Below are 22435 nucleotides of genomic sequence, written 5' to 3'. Positions count from 1 at the left end.
AATTATTCCAGATGATTCAGTAACTCAACGTAACTGAACTTATGCTCTGATGTCACATCTATAATGAGACCCACGATTTTTGTACTGTACTATTTTTTTCTGTTTTCTGATTTATTATGAATTTCGTCCCCGGTCGGCTCAGGAGGCGAACCGGAAGTGTTGCTCCAGAAACAAAACTTTCACTCGATGCTCGTGCCACTAAAACGCAGCTCGTGGTACTTCAGTAAAGATGGTCTAGAAAGATATCCTTCTCGGACAGAGTTATCGACGCCTTGCTCACAGCCTGCAGCAAAGCCTTGCCAGTGTCGTAATTTCTCTCGCCTTTCGCACACGTCGTCCGCCGATCCCCGCGGACAGCTCGTGGCGATGACGTGTGCGGCGCATGGCTCGGGCCGATGACGAAGCACGAAAACCGGGGCGGCCCCGTGCGTCGCGCGCGCGCGCTCTTCGGACCCACAGTTTCAAGCGTCCGGGCTAGCCTTGCCCAAGACAAGCACCCCGGCCTGAACCTAGCAGGCCTGTGCACTCCGATTTGTGACGTCATGCTACTTGGACCAAAATTTTCATTGCCAAGCCCAGCGTGACGAAGGCGATGACGCCAAAATCACCGCGGCTCGATCGGGAGCGTCCCCATCGGATACTATGGCAGTCGGGCAAGGTAGCATGACGTCACGGATCGAAGTGCACCGGCCTTGTGCTATCTAGGAGGCATTGCCTGAACTGGCCGAACCGCCGCAGAAGTGTTGGCGGGATGCCGGAAAATGTTCGTAGCTGTCGCCGACATCTCTAGCTTCCGTTTTCGTGGTCTCTTGTGGCGGCGCATTTCCATGCTGCTCAAGGTGAGCGTGTTTCGTGATTTACCTTGAACGCTGTCCCTTTGAGAGTTTCCTGCTTTTGTTTTATGCGTTGCATATTGCAATCACTCAGTTCAGCCCTTGGGCGCGGCCGGGCGGCCACCATTGAGGGTATGAGCCATTGTTCATTGCTGCGCGTCTCATACGTGGGTCTATTCTCTTTTAAGTTTGCTATGTTTGTTATTAAGTTGCTTATATTTTTATGCGTTGCATATTGCAATCACTCAGTTCAGCCCTTGGGCGCGGCCGGGCAGCCACCATTGACCTTTAGCGCAACCACGTGACGTGACGTCACGACAGCCGGAGGAAAAGCTGGGCCCCAACTCGCGCAATATGCAACGCATTCTTGGCTTAACCAAGCTAAGCCTGGCCATTTTTTCATCTTCGTGCTACTTTCCAGTGCACGAATTAATAAAATTTCTTTGATTCTTTTCTTTTCTTTAATAATAAAATTTCTTTTCTTTCTTGGTGGTAAATGAGTTCAAGAAATTGTATAGCTTGCTTAGTTCCGAAAAGACGACTTTATTCCTCTTTCTAACGTGCAACAGTGAAACTCTCCCGAGGATAAACGTTCATATAAGTTTCTTTTAATGCTTCGTTATTTTGAATGTACAATTATAATTTGGGAACTCTGCATGAATAAAAGAATGGCTCAGGGTGTACCGATCTTTTATGCGCTACAAATATTCATAATATCGATTGACACAACACGCGATCGGAGGAAATTGGAATATTCGTACTGTACAGCAACCATGCGGGTAGCTTTGATAGCCGTGCTACGTATTCAAGACAGTCCTTGCGCCAGTTAGCGAACTAAAAGCAGAAGAAGAAGAAACGTATTACTCAGTTGGGTGAAGTTTATGAACATCTGAAAAAATAAACGAAGATTGTATGAACGTTTATAAATGCTAAGTGCAAAGAAGACCGATATAAAGCATAAGCGCTTATAACGTTAACCTAGACGCGATTGCGGCATCGTCGGTGCTCCGCACTCCTACAACCTACAGACGCGTTTGGGGCGCATGTCCGAATCGCGAGGACAGCGGAACGCCCTGGCGAACTCCTTCGTGTTCCTTAAGGGGCCGTTGACGAAGAAGGGGGCGGGCGAACGTGCGCCCCTGTGCGTCCTCTGGTGCAGGTACGCGTCGTCGTAAGCCTCGCACCGGCTTCGGGCGAACTCGTAGAAGAACAGTCTGTCCGTGGCGCGAGATCTCGACCGTGCGTCGCCGGCCATCGACGTGCTGCTGTTAGAGAAGGGTAGAAGCAAAACGTACTACCTTAAAGCAAACAAACAAGAAAAGTAGCAAAGCAGTTGTACTAAATTGTGTCGATGCAATGATGTGACCAGCGTTGTGGTGAATGAGCAGAGCTTACGTTCCATTCCCTTGAGCCCGCAGCAACCGCTTCCGGAAGGCATGGAGGACGGAGGGCAGGGCGATGACGTCGATTGCATCGTGGTGCGCGGCCAGTTCGCTGGCTTGCTTGTCATGGTAAAACTGCCTCCGCAGGCAGTCGGCGAGCAGTTCTAGCCTCAGGTGTGCCGCGGGATACCTGCGCACATCGATCACCGACAGCCAATGTCCGATAGGCTTAAGACTGAGCAACCATCTCGAGCTGTCCACCGTCAGTGCAAGTGCATCATCATCATCATCAGCCTGTTTACGCCCACTGTAGGGCAAAGGTCTCTCCCATACTTCTCCAACTACCCCGGTCATGTACTAATTGTGGCCATGTTGTCCCTGCAAACTTCTTAATCTCATCCGCCCACCTAACTTTCTGCCGCCCTCTGCTACGCTTCCCTTCCCTTGGAATCCAGTCCGTAACCCTTAATGACCATCGGTTATCTTCCCTCCTCATTACATGTCCTGCCCATGCCCATTTCTTTTTCTTGATTTCAACTAAGATATCATTAACTCGCGTTTGTTCCCTCGCCCAATCTGCTCTTTTCTTATCCCTTAACGTTACACCTATCATCCTTCTTTCTATAGCTCGTTGCGTTGTATTCAATTTAAGTAGAACCCTTTTCGTAAGCCTCCAGGTTTCTGCCCCGTACGTGAGTACTGGTTAGACACAGCTGTTATAAACTGTTCTCTTGAGGGATTATGGCAACCTGCTGTTCATGATCTGAGAATGCCTGCCAACCGCACCCCAGCCCATTCTTATTCTTCTTATTATTTCAGTCTCATGATTAGGATCCGCAGTCACTACCTGTCCTAAGTAGATGTATTCCCTTACCACTTCCAGTGCCTCACTGCGTATCGTAAACTGCTGTCCTCTTCCGAGACTATTAAACATTACTTTAGTTTTCTGCAGAATAATCTTTAGACCCACCCTTCGGCTTTGCCTCCCCAGGTCAGTGAGCATGCATTGCAGTTGGTCCCCTGAGTTACTAAGCAAGGCAATGCCATCAGTGAATCGCAAGTTACTAAGGTTTTCTCCAATAATTCTTATCCCGAATTCTTCCCAATCTAGGTCTCTGAATACCTCCTGTAAACACGCTGTGAATAGCGTTGGAGAGATCGTATCTCCCTGTCTGACACCCTTCTTTATTGGGATTTTGTTGCTTTCTTTATGGAGGACTACGGTGGCTGTGGAGCCGCTATAGATATCTTTGAGTATTTTTACATACGGCTCGTCTACACCCTGGTTCCGTAATGCTTCCATGACTGCTGAGGTTTCGACGGAATCAAACGATTTCTCGTAATCAATGAAAGCTATATATAAGGGTTGGTTATATTCCGCACATTTCTCTATCACCTTATTGATAGTGTGAATATGGTCTGTTGTTGAGCTATAGCCTTTACGGAATCCTGCCTGGTCCTTTGCTTGACAGAAGTCTAAGGTGTTCCTCATTCTATTTGCGATTACCTTAGTAAATAGTTTGTAGGCAACTGACAGTAAGCTGATCGGTCTATAATTTTTCAAGTCTTTGGCATCCCCTTTCTTATGGATTAGGATTATGTTAGCGTTTTTCCAAGATTCCGGTACGCTCGAAGTCATGAGGCATTGCGTATACAGGGTGGCCAGTTTCTCTAGAACAATCTGTCCACCATCCTTCAAAAAATCTGCTGTTACCTGATCCTCCCCAGCTGCCTTTCCCCTTTGCATATCTCCCAAGGCTTTCTTTACTTCTTCCGGCGTTACCTGTGGGATTTCGAATTCCTCTAGGCTATTCTCTCTTCCATTATCGTCGTGGGTGCCACTGGTACTGTATAAATCTCTATAGAACTCCTCAGCCACTTGAACTATCTCATCCATATTAGTAATGATATTGCCGGCTTTGTCTCTTAACGTATACATCTGATTCTTGCCAATTCCTAGTTTCTTCATTGCTTTTAGGCTTCCTCCGTTCCTGAGAGCATGTTCAATTCTATCCATATTATACTTCTTTATGTCAGCTGTCTTACGCTTGTTGATTAACTTGGAAAGTTCTTCCAGTTCTATTCTAGCTGTATGGTTAGAGGCTTTCATACATTGGAGTTTCTTGATCAGATCTTTCGTCTCCTGCGATAGCTTACTGGTATCCTGTCTAACGGAGTTACCACCGACTTCTATTGCACACTCCTTAATGATGCCCACAAGATTGTTGTTCATTGCTTCAACACTAAGGTCCTCTTCCTGAGTTAAAGCCGAATACCTGTTCTGTAGCTTGATCTGGAATTCCTCTATTTCCCCTCTATAAGTGCATCGACTAATTTCGATTAGCACTTACAGTCATCATAACGTTCGGCGCTATTTCGGATGGAACGTGGTCATGTAATGAAACGATTTCAACTGTAGGAGAAGACACGTGAAATAGACGCGGAAGCGTAACCGTGGCGTCGTGTGGTTGCCGCAGGATGTTGATGCACCACATCTTTTGCGACACGACGTCACCCGACGCCATCGTGCTTCCCGAAATAGCGCAGATGCATGGGAAAAGGCATTACTGATCCACTCCATGACGTCACGGAAGTAAGTAGCCTAGTGCAGCCAGCCGCGTACCAAAATGACACAAGTCGGTTTTGATCAATTCGCCAATGTACCAGCTTTTTACCTTAGTGTAATAAGCTGCCTTAGTTGCGTTTTTGTGTGTGTGTGTGTGTGTGTGTGTGTGTGTGTGTGTGTGAGTGTGTGTGTGTGTGTGTGTGTGTGTGTGTGTGTGTGTGTGTTTGTGTGTGTTTGTGTGTGTGGCTATACCAAGTTGACTTCGGCAGAGGGAACGGAAGGTGACAATGCTCGTTTTTAAAAACGCGATGTCTTTAAACAGCGTAACATAGCAGCTTCTTCTGAGCACACAAATAAGCTTGGCGCAAATCCTTATGGAAATCGATACGAGCTGCTCAAAAAACTTCGCAGTCGAAGAAAATCTGTCCTGGTCTTGGAGTTGAACCCAGAACACCGCCTTGCCGTAGCAGTCGATTTAGCAACTAAAGTTACCAACGTTTTCCTTACAAGAAACTGATATGGGTTTTGTGTGTAGCTTCCTGCTATAGGCTCAGGTAGGTGGCTATGCTGTCACTTTCAGGCACATTGTTATGCCGAATCCATTTCGACATCTTTCTCTCGTCGCGTATATATACGCACAGCAATAAGCACCGCCCGAAAACCTTTCACTGTGCGCATCACGCCGTCCGCGCTGTGTCTTTTCACCTCACCTTCGCTTGAGCCGGGCGGCCATCCTGAGGAAGAGTCCCACCACGGCCCTGGCCAAGTCGAGCCCTAACTTAGGCAGGTGGAGCGCGTAGAACGCGTCCCCGGTGAGATCTTTATCGTCGACGGACGCGGGAGGCACTGCCAGGTACCCTTCGTCCTCGTCCAGCCACGGCTCGTCGCCCAGCGCAGGTCCGCGCCAGGAGGTCTCGAAGCCCCGGTCGATCAGCCTGCGCTGCGCGTTGCGCCACGTCGCCCTCAGGACGGCGTTCCACGAGACGATGGGCGACGTTTCGGCATCGGAGAACACGAGCTCGCTGAACTTCATGCGCAGGCTCGGCTTTCGCATCCATGCGGGCACCAGCAACTGCGAGCAGTGAGTTAGTGTGACGTGCTTCATCCACCACGACTCACAGCCACGCGGTTACGTATGCAACATAGAAAGTAACACGACGAGCGACACCTGAAGTCATATGAGTAGGCCGAGCATGAGCTCGCTAAATCGACAGACAGCTGGACAGAGAGCCAGATCGGAACAAGAGAACTTGGCTATGTTGTGTTGTTCCAGAATGACTTAGTTCGCCACAGGAACGTCCTTATTGATGTTGCTAATTGCTATGTAACTGAATCCAACGCTTGAAACTATTACGCGGACTGTTCAACTCCATATTTTGCATTGGAGCTGCCGTGTTTCAAGCTGACCTGAGGAAAACGAAAAGCGTGCTTCCTTCAGCAGTGATATTCCTCAACTGCTTCGTCTGCCATCTCGGACGGAAGATAAAATTCCACTTGCACATCCGACACTATGGTGAGACCAGGCATGTTCGAATGCCTGGTAATCGGAAAGTCACTGAATAAAACTAGAGAACGCCGATACACCTGATGCTTGAGTCCTGAAACGACGTCCCCGAAGCGGCTCGTCAGCTTCGGAGTCACGTTCAACGCCCGGACGAGAGTGAGAGTCTCGTCGACCACGTGGTCTGTAAGGACGCCGAGCTCGCTTTCTAGTTGGTGCAGACTCCTGCGGTGCAAAGAGGCGGACACCGTCTCATCGGTCATTGGACGGTAATAGAACTGCAGCACTTAATCGCAGGGTTTACGGTTTGCCGCATCCTAAACTAAACAGGGCTCAGACACTTACATTACGCCTACTACAGACTGGTACTTGCCCATGGAGACTGAACATGTTTTATCCAGAGATGTATACAGAGCCTTATTGCCAAGATTGTGGTGCTTTAGCCACGCTCGAACACATGCTCTGGTCTTGCGAAACAATTGAAGACTCGGCGATCAAGGATGCGTCCAGGTGGGAGGCTGCACTTCGCAGCCCGGACCTGATGAACAATTCTGGGCTGTCCAGCAGGCTCACGACGTGGCCGTGAGGCTTGGCCTTCCGGTCCCGACGTGGGAGCGGCCCGCTTGGTGGTTAATTATCACTACTTGCAGGACCAAATAAAGTTTTCCATCCATCCATCCACTTGGAGCGAGGTGCTATTCCGATGGGCACATGTCCGGCGTTATATACCTATATACTCATACGGAGGCCTCTCGACGCAGTGATCGCATGCACAATTTTATTTGTTCATGAAAACTTCGTTCTTGTTTCGAGTATCTTCACAGGGTGAACATATTGCTTGAAAACATTACATACAGGTATATCAAAACAATCTGCTATCACTTTAGCACGCATGCACCGTGTATTTCAGTACTCATTTCATGAGCGTGTTCGATCAGCAGCTGTCCGTTGTAAACGAAACAAAAGTCGAAGCAAAAGAACAGCGATTCATTGAGAGTTGGTGTTCCTCACCGGATGTTGGCGTTCCACAGCATGTACGCGAAGGGCTCGGGCACCAGGCGGGACAGGAACCGCAGGCAGCGGCGCTGGGCCCCGTGCTCGGGCGGGTCGACGTCCTCCCAGCCTCGGAGACGCGCGGTGGCCACGTCCACCAGCGCCCGGTATCGTTTCCAGTCCAGGAACGGGGCGTACCGCACGTACATCCTGCGCCGTGAGCATGTGCCTATAGACCAGCTTATAGAGGTTACATATTGTCACAGGTGTTTTGTGGGCACAGGTTCGCCCAATAAAAGCTAATTTTTGCCTTTCACAGTATTGCTACTGTGTTCTTTGCGGTCCGGGCTTGGATCACAGCTTGTCGGGGGCGTCCGGTACATGAAGGAAAAGCACCTCCACCAGATGTCACGTGGTCGTGACGTCAAAGAACACAGTAGCAATACTGTGAAAGGCAAAAACTAGCTTTTATTGGGCGAACCTGTGCCCACAAAACAGGCTACACTTTAAGCACAACGAGAGCGGCGAACACAGTCGGCGATCGTCGTAAATCTGATCAGCGGGTCAAGCGCGTCGGCTTTTATAGAGCAGTCGTCGAATGTTCCAGACTAATCGTTCGGACCCGTGTGCCTTCCACAAAGTTCTACACCATTCGCGTTACGCGATGAAATCAGATAACACAAGGTTCGGCGACAACAGACAGCCGGGTAGAAGCATCGATAACTTTCCAGAAACATCGGATACATTCAGGCGCGTCCCTCGCTGTGCGATTACAGTTGTTAAGCGGCGAAACGTGGTCGCCCGATAAAGATAAGTAGACGTGTCAATATGGTTATGGACGTTACATGGGTTACAGAGGCTGAATAAAAACGGACCCCTTCATAAAATTTGTTTGTCTATAGTATGGCGCATGCAGACGGAATCGTTTAACACACTGACCGCAGTGCGAGGTAGTTGTGCAGGCTGGGCGAGCCGAACTTTTCGACGATCTGCGCGAAGCGACGCTGGAAGGAGCCGCCCTTGACCAGCACCGCGGTGCGGCTTTCGACGCTCGTCACGCCGTCCAGCGCGGTGCGCAGAAACCTCGTCCAGTTCCAGAGGCGCGAGCGTTGCAACCGCGCAACCGACGCCGCCACGTAGTCGTCGACGCCGGCGCGCTGTCCCGCCAGGTCGACGAGCGCCCGTTCGATCTGTGCAAGGAATGGCGATGGAATGCAGTGTATATATATATATATATATATATATATATATATATATATATATATATATATATATATATATATATATATATATATATATATATATATATATATATAAAAGCACAGGACATGGCGTGCTGGAGCGAGCCGATTACCGCCTTACCGAAACAAGCAAATAAATGAACAAACTAGCAAGCAGTCAAGCAAACAAAACAAACAAAGACAGCAAAAAAAAAAAGTTCCGCGGAAGCACATCTCAGGATAACTGTCGACGTTAATGCGATTGACATTGAAGCAACGTAGCCTTGCCCCGTACTGCCACCGCCGAAACGCGTCATGTCTAGAGACCGCGGAACTTCAGGCAAAATGCCTTTATTGTTTCCTTACGACCTGATCATGCCTATTTAAGATATAAGCACAAACTATATGGGTCTATAAACACTTTAGTGACATACTTATGGTGCCTAAAAATGCCTGTATCGATGTCGGTGCCTGTATTAGATTTCCCGAACCTAAAAAAGCGCTCTCTCATGCGACATCGGTGTTCGAGGATGTCTGCGGCTATAAGTGGACTATGTTGGAAAAGGCTGTGGTTCCCCCCTTCGCTTTGCGAGTTCTCGAGCTAGGGAGTGTGCCCTCTAGCTCATTGCCTGGGATGCCCTCGTGTCCTTGACACCATATGATTGCATGTTCCTCTTGAAGTGCGTCGCCTAAGATTCCCAGCGCGATTCGTGGCAGCCTGCCTTGCATGTATACATTCTGCATGCTGCTTGAGAGTCGGAGACAACCGGTGCCGAGTTCCCGGCGCGGTCGCTGTGTTTGATTTCCATCGCGATTGTTGAAGCTTCGGCAGGGACTGCGCATGTTGTGTTTATTTAGGCCCTTATCTCGGCTCTTTTCCGCTGCGTGTTACGATCTGCTAGTATATGACGTGTCCTCTAGCAGTCGGAGCTGCGCCTGTGTATTGCACTTCTTGATTATTCGAAAAGCTTTTGATAAGTTGCTTGGCTCGGGCTTGTCTTCGGCCTTTGTGGCTGATATAATTAGTTCGAGAGTTCAATCTCGGACAAAGATCCGGGGTTTTCGGTACTAAAGTAACTTGAAAGGTTCTGAGCGGCGAATGTTCTGGAATTCCCGAGGGCGTCGCCTTCACGGGAGGCCGCGTATACTGGACCTTATATTCTCGTCAGCCTAAATCTGTTTGTGCACAGCGCTTGTTTTACGATCATTAATCAAAAGACCAGCGCAAATAATAGGGACACAGGCAGAGAAGACAACAGGACGACAGAAAACAGTCCTATTGTCTTCTCTGTCTGTGTCCCTGTCATTTGCGCTAGTCTTTTGATTAATGATGACACACCAACTAGCCCAGCTTTCTGCCTTGATCACTTCTTTTACGAGTCATCATGCGCGAGGCGAAGCTGTCCGTGCTGTGCTCACCTCGACCATTTCGGGCATGTCGCGCGTCCCGGCGATGCTCTGCACGGCCGCCATGAACCACTCGTCGTGCACGTCTCGCATGCTGACGAAGTCCCGGAAGAGCGGCTGTGGCGCCCCCACGCGGATGACCCAGCGTCGAGACGGTCGCGCGTCCACCTGGGAGGAGCGCGTCCTGGTCTTCTTCCTACCGCCCCTGCGACCGTCGGCTGGCGGGACGTCTTCCGGCGGCTTCCTGACGACCCGGATGTCGATGAGTGCGGGGAGCCCCGAGTGCGATAGGACCCTGCTTTAACGTTAAGGAGCTCGTGTCGCAGAAAAGCCGGTGTCGTCGGCATCGTCGGTCTTGGCCGTGAGCGATAAATCCCTGGAGGCACTTCATGAATAAAAAGCAACTTTTCGTCGCGTTGCAGTGGGCGGAAGGTGGGTCATGATCCCTGTGTTGGGGGCTACGTTTCACTCATTTTAAATTTGCTCCCACACAAGTATTATTGCGCGACAAAAAAGACACGGACGTAAGAGAAGAACACACACCGAGCGCAAACTTTCAACTAAATTTATTCTTCTTCTCTTACTTCCGTGTATTTTTTATTTTTTTTTGGTACCAACTTGGGTCCGGAATGATGCTCTCATTAAATTTGCTTTGTTGTAGTAAGTGCGGATGGTGTACTTTGTACCGTCGCGTTGATTTATAGTACACTCCCAGGGCGTTCTGCTCAGCACGTGATCGCGCGTTCTATTCGCGGACACGGCAGTTGAATTTTTTATGAAAACAGAACACGTAAAGAAAGAAAAATAAAGGTGGTCAACATATATTTATGGTGAACCTTTAAGGTGTCCGTGCCGTCACAAACTTTATCTGGGGCCTCCACTGCGGCGTATATCACAGCCTGGGTGGTTCGACACGTTATTATCAATCAATCAATCGATCAATCAATCGATCGATCGATCAATCAATCAATCAATCAATCAATCAATCAATCAATCAATCAATCAATCAATCAATCAATCAATCAATCAATCAATCAATCAATCAATCAATCACCGATTTCATGAAACGCATGCACAACTATGCAGGGTGTTTTTTTTAGACATACGTATATATTTATAAAACATAATGAGGGCAGCGAGCGTGGCGTTTTTGTAGACGAGTTCTTAGACAAGTTGGACATACTTTACCGCAATAACCTGAGCTTCACGCGACCAATTACCGAAAATTCTTTAACATTCTGTTAGTGCCTTTTGGGGCACTTGTCTAAATGGGAGATTTGGTTGCAGTGTCATTTTCATGTAGACTCATTTTTTTTTGAAAGTCGCATTTGACTCGGGATGATCACCATCAAATTCCAAAGCTCAATGGAGGCAATAGCGAGACCGAGCGTGTCCCACTGCGCGTCAGGCGGCAACGCCCCATAAGGAAGTATGGGGCGAAGTTTGGTAGCGTGCCGTGGCAAATCCTGACCCGACGCACAGCCCCACATTCTTGCCAGGCAAAGCGTGCCGTATCTGTAGCTGCGGCGACTGGCAGGGACGTTCAGTTTCAAACTTCTTGCCCATGTCTTCATGGGTCGCTTCGACCTGATATTATTGCGGGACCGCCTCTTCTCCGTTCCCACGGGGCTCGGTTTCGATATTGCCTGTAATTTAGCGTTGCAGTTTCATGATGAATACCTCGAATGAAGTGAGACTTCATGTATTTCCAAAAAAAAAGTTAAGAGGAGAAGCAGGAATAGACGGAAAGACTGGGAGGGTGCATTAAAACGTGACTGCATGCCTTCAAATACGCCATTTGCGCAACTACCCCTAAAGCACTAATAAAAAGTTAATTATTCATTTTGTTAGTCTTCTCAAGCTCACGTTATTAGCGCCAAAGTGTGTCCACCTCACCTAGAAACTCCTTCGCAAAAACACCACGTTCGCTTAGCTTTTAACGTTAAAAAGAAATCTGCATTGTCTAAAAAGACACACTGTATAGACGTTATATATTCTCACTGGCTTTTCATGAAGCACAAAGTTGTTTCTAAATTTTCTAAACTACACATGCCCGGCCAAACCTTTCAAAGTGGTCATTTTTCTTTAAAGTGGAAAAACGAACAAAAGAACGAGTACGTTTTAAACATTTTCATCAATGTGCATGGTTACCTCTAGTAACAATTCAAAGACAAGTCAGTGCTGCTAAAGGGTCCCATAAGTATACTCAATTTTCGAGAGTTTTCGGCCACCATCGTGGTGTACGCTCGCACGTATTGCGCCCAAATTGAGTGAATGTACACAGTTGGGAGAGATAGAGGAAGCCTCAATCCGCAGCCCATGTTTTGACAGGTGGACTACTTCTTGAGGACCCTTTAGAGTTCCTTTAGACTTTCCTTGATCACTTACTATACTGATCAACCCAAGTCTCTATCTTCATGTGGTGCTTTGTCTAAATTGTTTCCACCACTAGAAATACGATAATATTCAAGAACATTTTCCAATGTCTGAAAATGAGCTACTCCTGAAAAAATTCATCGACGATTACGATAGTCCCTAATGCGAAATTTGAGCGCCGCTCTATACGTGTTCTCATTTCGCTATATATTGGCTGGCACGGACAATTTCTCTCGTGCGGCCCATTGCAGATGGAATAAAGTGTGGGGCGACTGCCTCGCTGACCGGGAGATCGCGAGAGGCAGCGCGTGGGTGACACGTGGGCGTGATTCACAGCAGCCGCTGCAGACGGACCTCCGCTCATACATCGCTTTGTTTCCAAATATGGTACCGGTGGACGCGCTCGCCGAATGCCATGGGTGAACAGACGACAGCGCTAAAGTCCCTTGATAATTTGAAAGTACCGCCACTCCTTGAACTCTGCCGCCGCCGCGCGACCTCCTCGCCTCCTCCTCGCCCCTTGCGTGTTCCCCCGCGGCAACCAGTTTTGCCCCCATTTTTCTGCACGACGATTGGTCTCCCTTCCGTTGCCCTTGGAAACGCGCGGATCTTGAGTTGCTGCTTGTGTTTTTCTTTTTCGTTCGCGCCATTTTCCTCCTGAGCACGGCTGGCTCGGTGCTTTAGCTCGGGGTAGCGAACGTTGTGCGCAGTGTTTCTGGTCTATGTGCTAGCGCTATGCCGGGCTATTGCGCTTATAACTGCAGCAAGAAGCCTGAAGATGGTTATGCCGTTTTTATGATACCACAACGAAAGCGTAACGGCTTGCGTAGGAAGCAGTGGCTGCATGACATTGGCCGAAGCAACTTTGTTCTGACAAAGAACAGCGTTGTTTGCGAGCTGAGGAGTCTTTCTTATAGCTCGTAGCAAAGCATCCCGTAATGCTGCATTTTTTTATCATTCTTCCGGCCTGCCCCCCGCGTTTTTGTTGGGGTTGTCCTCAGTATGCTTAATATTCTGGGTGGCTCCATCACTTCACACGTCGCTAATTGTTATTCAGTCGGAAGCGCAGTATTATTGATTCTGCTTTGCGCCCTGAAAAAATTAGTGGCAAGTATCCCCGTAGTATTGTAGGTGATGAGCGTTCACTAGTAAAAATTGAGCTTTTTTTTAAGTTTTAAGGCGAAAGCCTTTAGATCTTTGTTTCAAGGTCGCGTTCTAAACTGGAAGTATCACGTGACCCAAGAAAGGCCAGAGGGGACCCAAAGCATGTCCACCCCTGTATGAGAGAATGATTACCCAAGTTAATTATTGAATCATTAGTGGTTGACATAAGGTGGATTAGGGAGGATTAAGGTTGATTAGAGTGTATTAAAGAAGATTAAGGTGGATTAGAGTGCATTCGAAGGATTAAGATGCATGAATAAAGATTTAGGTGCGTGGAGGAGAATTAAGGCGGATTATGGTGGAATAAGGTGAAGTGTTGATGAAAGGGTATTAAGACCGATTGGGGTGGATTAGGGTGCATGAACAACAATCCAATCACTAATCAATCATTACTTTGGTAATCATTAATCATCTCTTATACGCGGCTGCACATGCTTTGGTTCACTTCCCGCCTTCCTTCGGTCACGTGATATTTTCTGTAGCTCACAACGGGACCTTGAAACAGAGGTCTAAGGCTTTCGCTTAATAAGCCACACACAAAGGGATGTGTCACAAGCAATACTAGACCAGACGCACGAAGTAAAGCATCTGATCATGTGGCAGAAAAATTGTCTGGAGCATAGAACTCGCCTCAAAGCTCCCTTCAAATCAGTATACGCCGTTCATAAGGCTTTGAGAAAAAACCAACCTCCTCATAAACGTTGCCTCCAGCATTACAGATGCTGTTATTAGCATTTCTCAAAATTTTCAACCCCACTGGGGCGCGCAACTGGCCCAATATAAGACGCCTCCATAGAATCCTGCGGCCCGTCCGCGGGAGCCCAGGAGGAATAGCGTGCCGTGCGCAGCCGGCGGCCGAGGAGAATCGAGGAGGAAAGCGCTGTGAGGAGGAGAGTGTCGCTACTTTCAAATCATCAAGGGGCTTTAGACGGCGCGCTACTCTGGCGCCACCTCGTAGAGGTCGTCACCGCAGAGCCCGTCTTGCGCGGTACGGCGCTTTTTTTCTCACGCTTTAGCCATACCCTCCTCCTCCGCTTTCCTTCTCGCGCTCTCTTCGCTATCGCCGTCTTTCATCCCCCGCTGCGTTCCCCGGTCGCTCGTTCGTCCTTCGCTGTGCTGGTTCGCTTGGTTACGCCGAGGGACGTCGCCGACGCGCTGCGCTCTAAAATGGAGTCGTCGGCGCTCTTTTTGTGTTTGGAGCAGAGAACACACACACGCAAAAGTGCCAGCCAACCCAGCACCCTCGGCACCCGCCTTCCCCACCATTGAGCGTACTTGGCGGCTGTGACGGAAATGTCCCTGTGGCTGTCGGATGCGCCGAACGGAAAGCCTGCCAGCCCGTGCGCGGCAAAGATGGTGCGCAGCACGTCGTGCGAGTTCGGCTCTCCCGTGGTGGTGCTGCACCCTCGCCACAAGCGCAAGGGCCACCGCAGCGAGCCGTCGTCGGTGCCCGAGCGCAGCTCGACCAGCAGCTGGCTCTCCAGTCGGCGATGGCGCAAGGTGTGCTCGGAGACCAGCGCCTCCCCTGTGGGAAGAGTGACCAACCATTGACGTGACGGTCGCAGTAGAGTCACACGTTTGAAGAGGCTCTCCAACACTTTTATGTGAAAGTACAGTATAACATTTTACATAAACGATTGTGAATTCTATTTCCTAAGAATTGAATGTACTGATTCATCGTCAATAGAGATAACTCTTCAGAGTTTAAACAGGTAGCATCCATTTAACCTGCTAACGCTTACATCGCTCATGTTTAACGTTATGTAAGTGAAGTCCTCAATGTAATCTTTAAATGCGTAATGCTTACCCAACGACGAAAACCATCCGTCCGTCCCTGCGTCCGTCGCGTCAGAGAATCGCTTTCGAGATAGGGCCAACAGTAGCGAGCGGATTCACCTTCGTGCTGCCGCTCGCTTCAACGCGAGCTAAGAACACAGCGCTCACAAAGCTATCAGCATTCACCGCAGGGTCGTGCGTCCGACTGCCTACGAATTTTGGTGCCACGAATTTCGGCGCAATTACGCCGGACGGCGCCGCTAAGCCGTACATCGGGTCTTTCGTCCCACGAGCCGTCCAAGGCTTTCGCCTTAATCATTACAGCACCTTTCCTGTGAGCAGCGCGGCCCGGCCGTGAAAAAAGTTGCTTCTCACGTCACCGAAAGCGGAGGTGGCGGGGTGTGATGGTTCAAGCCCATGTCGCCGAAAGCTGCCAGACTGGCCCCTCCGGTGGCTCGCTTCTCTTGAAAGCGCAGGGGGACGCTCCCTCTCCTATTGTTCCGCCGAGTACTGAATCGACTAAGCTCTGGGCACCAAGGACACAGTGTGTGAGTGTACACGTCAGTGGTATGCGGTGACACGAGACCGCCATAACAAGTTGCGACGACTAAATAGGTAAACTTTCACGTCCGAAGCCGCGCTGCTTTTTGGCGCGTGCTTTGAAACGGTCGTATTAAAACGCTAACGCAATTAAGCATTCGCTGCACTCTTGCGCAGTTGAGACTAAATAACGTAATTACTGGTTCGAGGGCTATTCTATGAAGTAATAAAAACAAGACAAAACTGTTTCTATGAGTACTCTTTTAAGTAACTCTTTCTTTCGCTTCCGGTCCACGTTGTGCAAGATCAGTGATCTGCCCATTCTGCATATGCTCCCCGCTTTTGTAGCTCCCCGAGGGGCCTTTAATAGTTCAATAAATAATGGAAAGTCGTGCAACCTCCTTTGGCAAGTATTTTTCAAGCTTGTTCTGTAGGTGCGAGGTTAGGAACAACAAGATTCCCCGTGTTCCTTGTTCTGAGTAAGTTTGAAGCCGCAGTGCCTCTGAACTGTCTGTCTCGTTTAATTTAGAGCAGCGTTGCAGAAGCTGCAACTTGCTGCAGCCGCACAGAAGAAGGGACTCGAAATCAAGAGCTGCGGCATCTATGCGCATTCTACATCTGGCAACTTTTTTACGATCTTGTCGCATGAATGACCGATTGTTAGAGCCTGTTGGCGATTGTCAACATTGGCACCGGTTGCGTTTTAGATTTGCGCCTAGGTTTAGGGCAGAACTTATGCCTAAAGAATGCAAACGCATTCGCTGACCGAATATTCAATTGCCTGATTTTTGGGGGTGGTTGATTATACGGACCTACCGGCGTTGTAGGCACCAACTTATAGAGCGAGTCTAAGCCTTCGGGTGTGGTTGCGTGAATATATTGTTGAGACGCTTCATAAACATTTGTACAGCTTATTCTGTTGACAGCGTCCCTATACAGTGCAATGTCTACGAATTTGAAAACAGTCAAATTCTTCAAATTAAACAAGCTTCATTATTTTGTCACCAAGTTTACTAGGTTTTGGCTACGGCTGTGGTAGCATTGAATCAGGCACGTACCCAGGGGGGGGGCCCGGGGGGGCCCGGGCCCCCCCCGAAATTATGTGGCATACGCCCCCCCCCCCCCCCTCCCCACCCACGCCACCACTCCTCACACATTCCTGAAGCGCCGCCAGATCAATGTTGAGACTTGGCAGCTGTTCATCGGTCAGCATTATGCTGCCTTTTTCACTCCTTTTAGGTGGCGGTAGTTATCGGCATCTCTTGTAATGTGAAGGAAAGTTTTCTCATAGATTCCGCACCCACGCGATTAACTGGAGATGCGTTCAGTTGTCACCATCTATTCAACCATCACGCGCATAGCTGTTACTTTTGTTAGTTCAACCTTCTTTGTTTAGGCTGATCCTGGGACCAGGAGAGGGATGCGACTGTTACTCAGCTGGCCTGTACTCTCATGGAACGAGTTGCGGCTGGAGAAAACGCCAATTGCGTTTAACTTTTGCCTTTGCTTCATTATTTCCTTGAATTACGGCTCGCCGCGACGCTGGCAGATGCCCGGAACCATATACACGTGATATGGGTTAGATAAGGTGGAAAATAATGTGAAAGAGCGTCCATCATGAAACCCTGCAATAACCCTTAAACCCATAAGCAAGATGACTGTCGCCCGTTACCTTGTCTGTTTTTCCCTAATTGTATAGCACTTTTCGTGCAAAATTGGCAACTGGAAACAAAAATCGCAAGGAGTTGAGAAATTAAGCGATCTGCTAAGGGAGAGAGCCAAGGCAACAACCAAACTGCAAGCAAAAGCGAATAATAAAAAAGTTAACCATTGTTTATGAGAATATTTATGGATCAACATCTTTTTATTTAAAAAGTAGGTAGAGAAAACGCCGCCGGAAGTGGAGAGCAATTACTTGTTTTGAATGACGCTTCTACAGTTATCGGTCGAACCGCCTCACGTAGCCACTTCTCTGCTGCGCTTATGTGGGTGTTTTTCTAACCTTTCGCGGTGAGCGCAGTACGTCCAGAATTGCAGAGTCCTGCGCTCTATGCAGTTGTATGGGACTGGCGGCCGCACAGCGTTACGCAATTCGCGGAACTGTCAAAACTGATCCACAAGGCGAAAATAACTGATATTCGAAACTATAACATGAGAAAAACTGAAGAAGCCGTAAAAAAATGAACGCAGCCTGAAATCAGTAAATAGGAAGCCTGGCATAGGACAAACCATGATGTATTCACTAAAATATAAGAAGGATAATATCATAAGCAATCTCGAAGATATATAGTAAAAGCAGCGGAAAAATTCTAAGCTGACCTGTATACAGTACCCGGAGGAGTCACGATACCTTACTTAGAAACAGTAATGAACAGGATACAGAAACTCTCCTATAACTAGCGATGAGGTCAGAAGGGCCCTGCAAGACATGAAACGATGAAGAGCGGGAGGAGAAGGTGGAATAACAGTCAGTGGCGTAGCTAGGTCTTCTGGCACCCGGGGCCCGTAAGTCTTCTGTCACCTCCCCCCCTCCCCCGGGGTGTAGCCGGCAGTAAGAGGGGTGTCTTCAGACGTATATGACACCCCCCCTCACCCCCCCCCCCCCATTGGCCCCTTGCACCCGGGGCCCACGGCCCCCCTGCCCCCCCCTGTTGCTACGCCACTGATAACAGTCGATTTCATCAAAGATGGAGGAGACATAATGCTTGGACAACTGGCGGCTCTTGATACGAAGTGTCTATCGACTGCAAGGGTCCCAGAAAACTGGAAGAATGCAGACATTATACTAATTCACAAAAAAGGAGACGTCAAAGAATTGAAAAATTATAGGACCATTAGCTTGCTCCCAGTATTATATAAAATATTTACCGAAATAATCTCCAATAGAATAAGGTCAACACTGGATTTTGTCAACCAAGGGAACAGACTGGCTTCAGGAAGAGACACCTTACAATGGATCACATCCATGTCATCAATCAGGTTATTGCGAAATCTGCAGAGTACAATAAGCCTCTGTATGTGGCTTATATAGATTACGAAAATGCATTTGATTCAGTAGAGATACCAGTAGTCATAGAAGCACTACGTAATCAAGGACTACAAAACGCTTACGTAAAAAGCTTGGAAAATATTGCTACATGCGTGTGGTATTTGTTTGTTAGAATGAGGTGCGTGGGCGCCATCACTCCAGAAAAGAGGAGGAAGAACGAACTGGGCTCGCGCTGTGAATCTAACCGGTCAGCGCTGCAACCGCTGTTGTAAATATAATCTGTATAAAGTTTCTCGTCTTACTGACTCCTCCTTCGCGTAAGAATATCTACAGAGGTTCCAGCTACCTTAATTCTACATAAGAAAAGCAGGGACGTACCTATAGAGAAAGGGGTCAGATAGGAAGACACAATTTCTCCAAAGCTATTCACTGCGTGCTTAGAAGAATTCAAGCTATTAAACTGGGAAGGTTTAGGAGTAAAGATCGACGTCAAATATCTCAGCAACCTTCGGTTTGCCGATGACGTTGTTCCATTCAACAACAATGTAGACGAGTTACAACATATGATTGGAGACCTTAACAGAGAGAGTGTAAGAGTGGGGTTGAATATTAATATGCAGAAGATGAAGATAATGATAAATAGCCGGGCAAAGGAACAAGAGATCAGGATCGCCAGTCGGCCACTAGAGACTGTGAAGGAGTACGTTTACCTAGGTCAATTAATCACAGGGAACCCTGATCATGAGAAGGAAATTCACAGAAGAATAAAAATAGTTTGGATCGCATACGGCAGACATTGCCAGCTCCTGACTGCAAGCTTACCATTATTATTGAAAAGTAAGGTGTGCAATCAGTGCATTTTGCCAGTGCTGACGTATGGGGCAGAGACTTGAGAACAAGTTAAGGACCGCGCAAAGAGCGATCGAACGAAGATTGCTAGACATAACGTTAAGAGAGAGAAAGGGAGTGGTTTTGATCAGAGAGCGAACGGGTATAGGCGATATTCTAATTGACATCAAGAGGAAAAAATGTAGCTGGGCAGGTCATGTAATGCGCCGGAGAAGGAAAGCGCAATCGAGGACGACAAAACACTAAGTGGAGCAATGAAATCAGGAAATTCACGGGCACTAGTTGGAATCGGTTGGCGCAGGACAGGGGTAAATGGAGATCGCAGGGAGAGGCCTTCGTCCTGCAGTGGACATAAAACGTGATGATGATGATGATGATGATGATGATGATGATGATGGAGGTGGTGGGCCCCCCCCGAAAAAAAATCCTGGGTACGTGCCTGCATTGAATGTCAAAGAAATCGGCTGTTTTTTTGTCACATTTCTCAAGATCTAGCTTTCCCGCGAAGCACTTTGCCATACTAATGGCCCAATAGTCGATTTTTCAGTCGGCGCGCACCAGCATAGCTGGCTTGTCCTATATGACGCGGAGACTGTATAGAATTGGCTCTTGTGTTGGACTCATGCGCGAACGAAAATCCCCAGCGTGTGAAACTGGCAGTCCGTCTTCGTTGGAACAAATGATGCTGCCACTGTTGTGCAATGCCTAGAAGCGCCCAGCTGCGAATTGGGAAAAATGGAGAGAGCCCGAAGGGGCTACCTTAGACGCACTTACCTTAAGCCTTAACTTTTCACAGGGCATGTATTGGGCTCACCGAGTTCGGGCGTGTGGTTCCTGACCCACTTGCCGCACACGTGCTGGTAGAAGTCGCCGCAGGGGCTCACGCCGTCGTCCAGGGTGGCGCGCAGTTCCTCGGCCATCTCTCGGCAGCCCGGCCCGTCACAGGTGCCGAACGTCCGCTCGGTCTGGAGCGGCGCCATCATCGTCACCGGCTCTTCTGCCCGCGCGGCCGTGATTGGCTCTTCAGGGACTGGGCGGGCGTCGAAAACTTTTGAGTTCCGTGCATCGTATACAGTTTCCTACAAGACTCATCAGAAGCGCTGCGCCTTTAACCTCGTTCCACACGATTTCTGACTAGGTAAGCGTGACATTGTCGCAAAAAATGTTTCGCACACTGAACGGAACCTATGTAGAACGAGTTTGAGATGTTTTACTACGCTCCGTCGCCTCTTTTCTTTTTTTCTGCTCTTCCGTTTTGTTGCTGTGCAACGCAATTCAAGTGCCTATTTTTTGCGTTTTTTTATATCTTGTGATTTCTACTCGTCCTAAGGCGATCTTTGTTTCGCTAAATACTTAGAAAAAGCGGCTCAGATTAGGCTAAATCTTTTGTTAGTCACGAACATATTATGAACGACACAATCGCTATTCTAATTTATATTTTGATCCTTTGGTTCTCTCCAAATTTTAGTAATGTTATCCGACTCTTGGCTACTCCCCCATAGTGGGTATGCGCCATCGGTAAAGGAAAGCGACACCAGAGAAAACCAAGCCTAACACCGATTTCCGCTTAAGCGTCCTTCTCCTCCTCTTTATGATGGCTTCTTCTATGACTGCCACTCGCTTGTACGCCCGAATTCATTTGGTCATTCTGCGAAGAACGCCCAGTTTTCTCCCTTATGCTCACCAGCACGCTCTTCGGGTGTCAAGGTCTCGAAAGGTGGCGGCTCGCTCAGGGTCGGCACCTCTCTCAGAGCCCCGGGAGGCACAGCCTGGCGGTCGTCGGGGCGCGGGCCGGTGCTGGTAGTGTCACGGTAATAGGCGGCCCTCCTCGTCGTCCTGACCACGCGTTGTTGCACCCTCTGGCCGAAGTCGTACTGGAAGAACAGCACAAACACCACGACCACCGCGGCCACGAAGGCCAGCAGGATGATGAAGTCGTAGTCGCCCGAGCGGTACATGTTTTGCGAGGCGCAGGCTGGTCGCCGGTCCACCAGCCGGTTGATGAGCTCGTCGCGGGGGGTCGGAGTTCCCATGACGTCGCTCGCTTTCTTGCTTGCTTGCTCCCTAAATAATGGCGCCTACCCACTACAGAGGAGTGGACAAAATACCTTTTCTCTTATCCGCTCTCATACCTATGCCGATATTGTGATGTACCAGACACCCTCCAACACATGGTGTTGGTGTGCCCACACCGGCAGGAAAACAATCAGGATGATGCCTCAGAACCGCTACAAGCGATTGAAGAAACGTGGGAGGCAATGCTAAAGGCACAGAGCCTGGAAGATCAGCGAAGTCTGGTGGACCGGGCCCGGACTGCGGCTTTAGCCAACGGCTTTCTGGACTAAGAGAGCCGCCCACCTAGGGCGAAGAACTTTCTCGCTGTTTCTCACAATAAACGTTAATTCCTCCTCCTCCTCTTAACCGCTCGTTTCATGGCACATCCCGTGTTGGAATTCACGCGCAAATCAATGTCACAATATCCAATCGTTGTCGACGGAACGGCGCTGCCTTTAGTCACCCACCACAAATTTCTTGGCGTGATAATAGACCGCAATCTTTCTTGGGCCAAACATGTTGCTGCGCTTAGAGCTAAATTGACCAACTTCATTCATGTTCGTCGTGTAATATCTGGACTGAGATGGGGTGCCTCTGAGCGAGGTTTGCTCCAAGTGTACCAGGCACCTTTTGCGGGCTACATACGCTACAGCATGCCTGTGCTATCTAACATGGGATCATCTTGTATACGCACGCTGGAGAGCCTTCAGGCACAAGCACTGCGGATATGCCTTGGCTTGCCACGCTGCACGTCAACTAAGGGCACAATAGCGCAAGCACGGCT

General features: G+C 48.8%; 1 protein-coding gene and 1 long non-coding RNA gene across 5 annotated transcripts in view; one reads left to right on the top strand and one right to left on the bottom strand.

Moving 5' to 3' along the window:
• The first annotated feature begins 722 nt into the window (after positions 1-722).
• The window catches only part of LOC139050086 (uncharacterized), a 174409-nt gene continuing 152696 nt past the window's right edge, over positions 723-22435 (top strand). The window contains exon 1 of the long non-coding RNA XR_011508780.1: positions 723-839. This is a non-coding gene — a long non-coding RNA (uncharacterized lncRNA). The remainder of the gene's footprint in view (positions 840-22435) is intronic.
• LOC139050082 (neprilysin-2-like) lies at positions 1357-22007 on the bottom strand. 4 transcript variants are annotated; one of them, XM_070526282.1, is made up of 10 exons: positions 21281-22003; positions 20411-20626; positions 14718-14967; positions 9915-10200; positions 8215-8465; positions 7294-7485; positions 6366-6507; positions 5492-5853; positions 2229-2405; positions 1357-2095 (listed from the first exon to the last, which is right to left on the bottom strand). In XM_070526282.1, the coding sequence occupies exons 1-10, from the start codon at positions 21627-21629 to the stop codon at positions 1849-1851; spliced, it is 2472 nt and encodes an 823-aa protein (XP_070382383.1). In that variant the 5' UTR covers positions 21630-22003; the 3' UTR covers positions 1357-1848. The 4 variants fall into 4 exon arrangements, with proteins under 4 accessions (XP_070382383.1, XP_070382381.1, XP_070382382.1 ...); XM_070526280.1 differs by having other exon boundaries at positions 1357-2098; positions 21281-21824; XM_070526281.1 differs by having other exon boundaries at positions 1357-2098; positions 9915-10197; positions 21281-21692.

The sequence above is a fragment of the Dermacentor albipictus genome, chromosome 9, assembly GCF_038994185.2.
Source record: "Dermacentor albipictus isolate Rhodes 1998 colony chromosome 9, USDA_Dalb.pri_finalv2, whole genome shotgun sequence".
NCBI classification, from domain to species: Eukaryota; Metazoa; Arthropoda; class Arachnida; order Ixodida; family Ixodidae; genus Dermacentor; species Dermacentor albipictus.
The sequence above is the reverse complement of the archived record's forward strand: the minus strand, read 5'-3'. Positions and strand labels throughout refer to the sequence as shown.

Bases quoted from the DNA above. Each gene is read 5' to 3' on its own strand.
- LOC139050082 (XM_070526280.1), bottom strand. From the start codon at position 21,629: ATGGGAACTCCGACCCCCCGCGACGAGCTCATCAACCGGCTGGTGGAC. The intron at 8,466-9,914 runs GTGAGCACAGCA...TTCCTTGCACAG, and splicing joins ACATGCCCGAAATGGTCGAG to ATCGAACGGGCGCTCGTCGA. The intron at 7,486-8,214 runs GTCAGTGTGTTA...CTCACGGCGCAG, and splicing joins CACAACTACCTCGCACTGCG to GATGTACGTGCGGTACGCCC.